The sequence below is a fragment of the Quercus suber genome, unplaced genomic scaffold (assembly GCF_002906115.3).
Source record: "Quercus suber isolate HL8 unplaced genomic scaffold, Cork oak 2.0 scaffold_596, whole genome shotgun sequence".
NCBI classification, from domain to species: Eukaryota; Viridiplantae; Streptophyta; class Magnoliopsida; order Fagales; family Fagaceae; genus Quercus; species Quercus suber.
The window spans coordinates 26014-27191 of record NW_027070040.1 but is presented as its reverse complement, the minus strand read 5'-3'; the positions used below and the strand labels follow the sequence as shown (position 1 = coordinate 27191).

Genomic DNA, 1178 nt, shown 5'->3' with positions numbered 1-1178 from the left:
AAAAAAAAATAGTTTGAAACATTTTTTTAACATCCACAAACGTTTATATTTCAAGTGGTACAACTTTTGAACACAAAATTGCAGAAAACGCAATTTTATATAATCTCAATTGACGTTTGGTCAACATTTAGTCAACCGAACTTATGTATAGGGACTTATAGAGAGCATCACCTCTCTCTCAGTTGATCCAACTCTCAATTACACTTGGGTCGACCCAGCTCTAAGTTTAACTTCATCATTTACCTTATTTTCCACTTGTTTACTACGATTTCCTTAACTCTACCTTCACCAAAGAGGTATTAACATTTTTCACATAAAAAAATAGGGATTAAAGATAATTTATCCACTACCAAAGTGGAATCAAACTTGTATAACGACCTATATTTTGTGTTTTTCCTAAATTATGTGCTTTAAAATATATCATAAAAATGAAGAATAAAGGGTTAAGAGTGGTTACCCATTTCCTAAATGCCATCCAGACAAATTGGCTGCTTCAGTTAGAGCATTCCTCCATTTTTGAACAATTTCAGAGTTAGATTGGAATCTTTTCTCGTGTTTGTCAAACTCTGCTTCAAGATCCCCCTTCTGGTAACGAAGGTCTGACGGATCAACATCATAAAAAATGGGATGCATAAGGTGACCCTTTGATTTCACACATTGAAGAATCTCAACAAGTTCATTTAGGCACCATGTAGATGATACATAGTTTCTAGAGAATATGACAAGTGAGAATCTGGACTCTCCAATTGCTGTGAGAAGAGCTGGAGAAATTTCTTCCCCCTTCTTAAGCTTCTCACTATCTCTGTAGACATTAATACCAGAACGAAGCAAATAGTTATATAAATGACCTGTGAAGTTATTACGGGTATCCTCACCTCTAAAACTCAAGAAAACATCGTACTTCCATTTACGGTGATTAGTTGAGGAAGCCATAGTCATGATAGATTCACTCATTTGTGATGAGCAAGAAGCACAAATTGCATTGTCCTCGTCTTTATAATAATATAATAATAATTGATGTAATTACCTAAACCTATGTACGTAGTTTATCATTCTTCTAATTACTTACTAACAGAATCTTGCACACTTTTACTTTTTCTCCTAAAGCTAAAGCTTTTTTCTTTCCTTTTTTCTCCTAAAGCTAAAGCTTTTTTCTTTCCTTTTTTATTTATAAGAGT

At 33.4% G+C, this 1178-nt stretch overlaps 1 protein-coding gene across 1 annotated transcript; it reads right to left on the bottom strand.

The window, feature by feature from the left end:
- Positions 1 to 453: 453 nt before the first annotated feature.
- On the bottom strand, positions 454 to 933 carry LOC111999878 (TMV resistance protein N-like). Its single transcript, XM_024031992.2, has one exon. It carries the CDS (start codon positions 931 to 933, stop codon positions 454 to 456), a length of 480 nt encoding a protein of 159 aa, XP_023887760.2.
- Between the last annotated feature and the right edge of the window lie 245 nt (positions 934 to 1178).

What these genes read in the sequence shown, in the direction of transcription:
- LOC111999878 (XM_024031992.2), bottom strand. Translation starts at nt 933, where the DNA reads ATGGCTTCCTCAACTAATCACCGTAAATGGAAGTACGATGTTTTCTTG.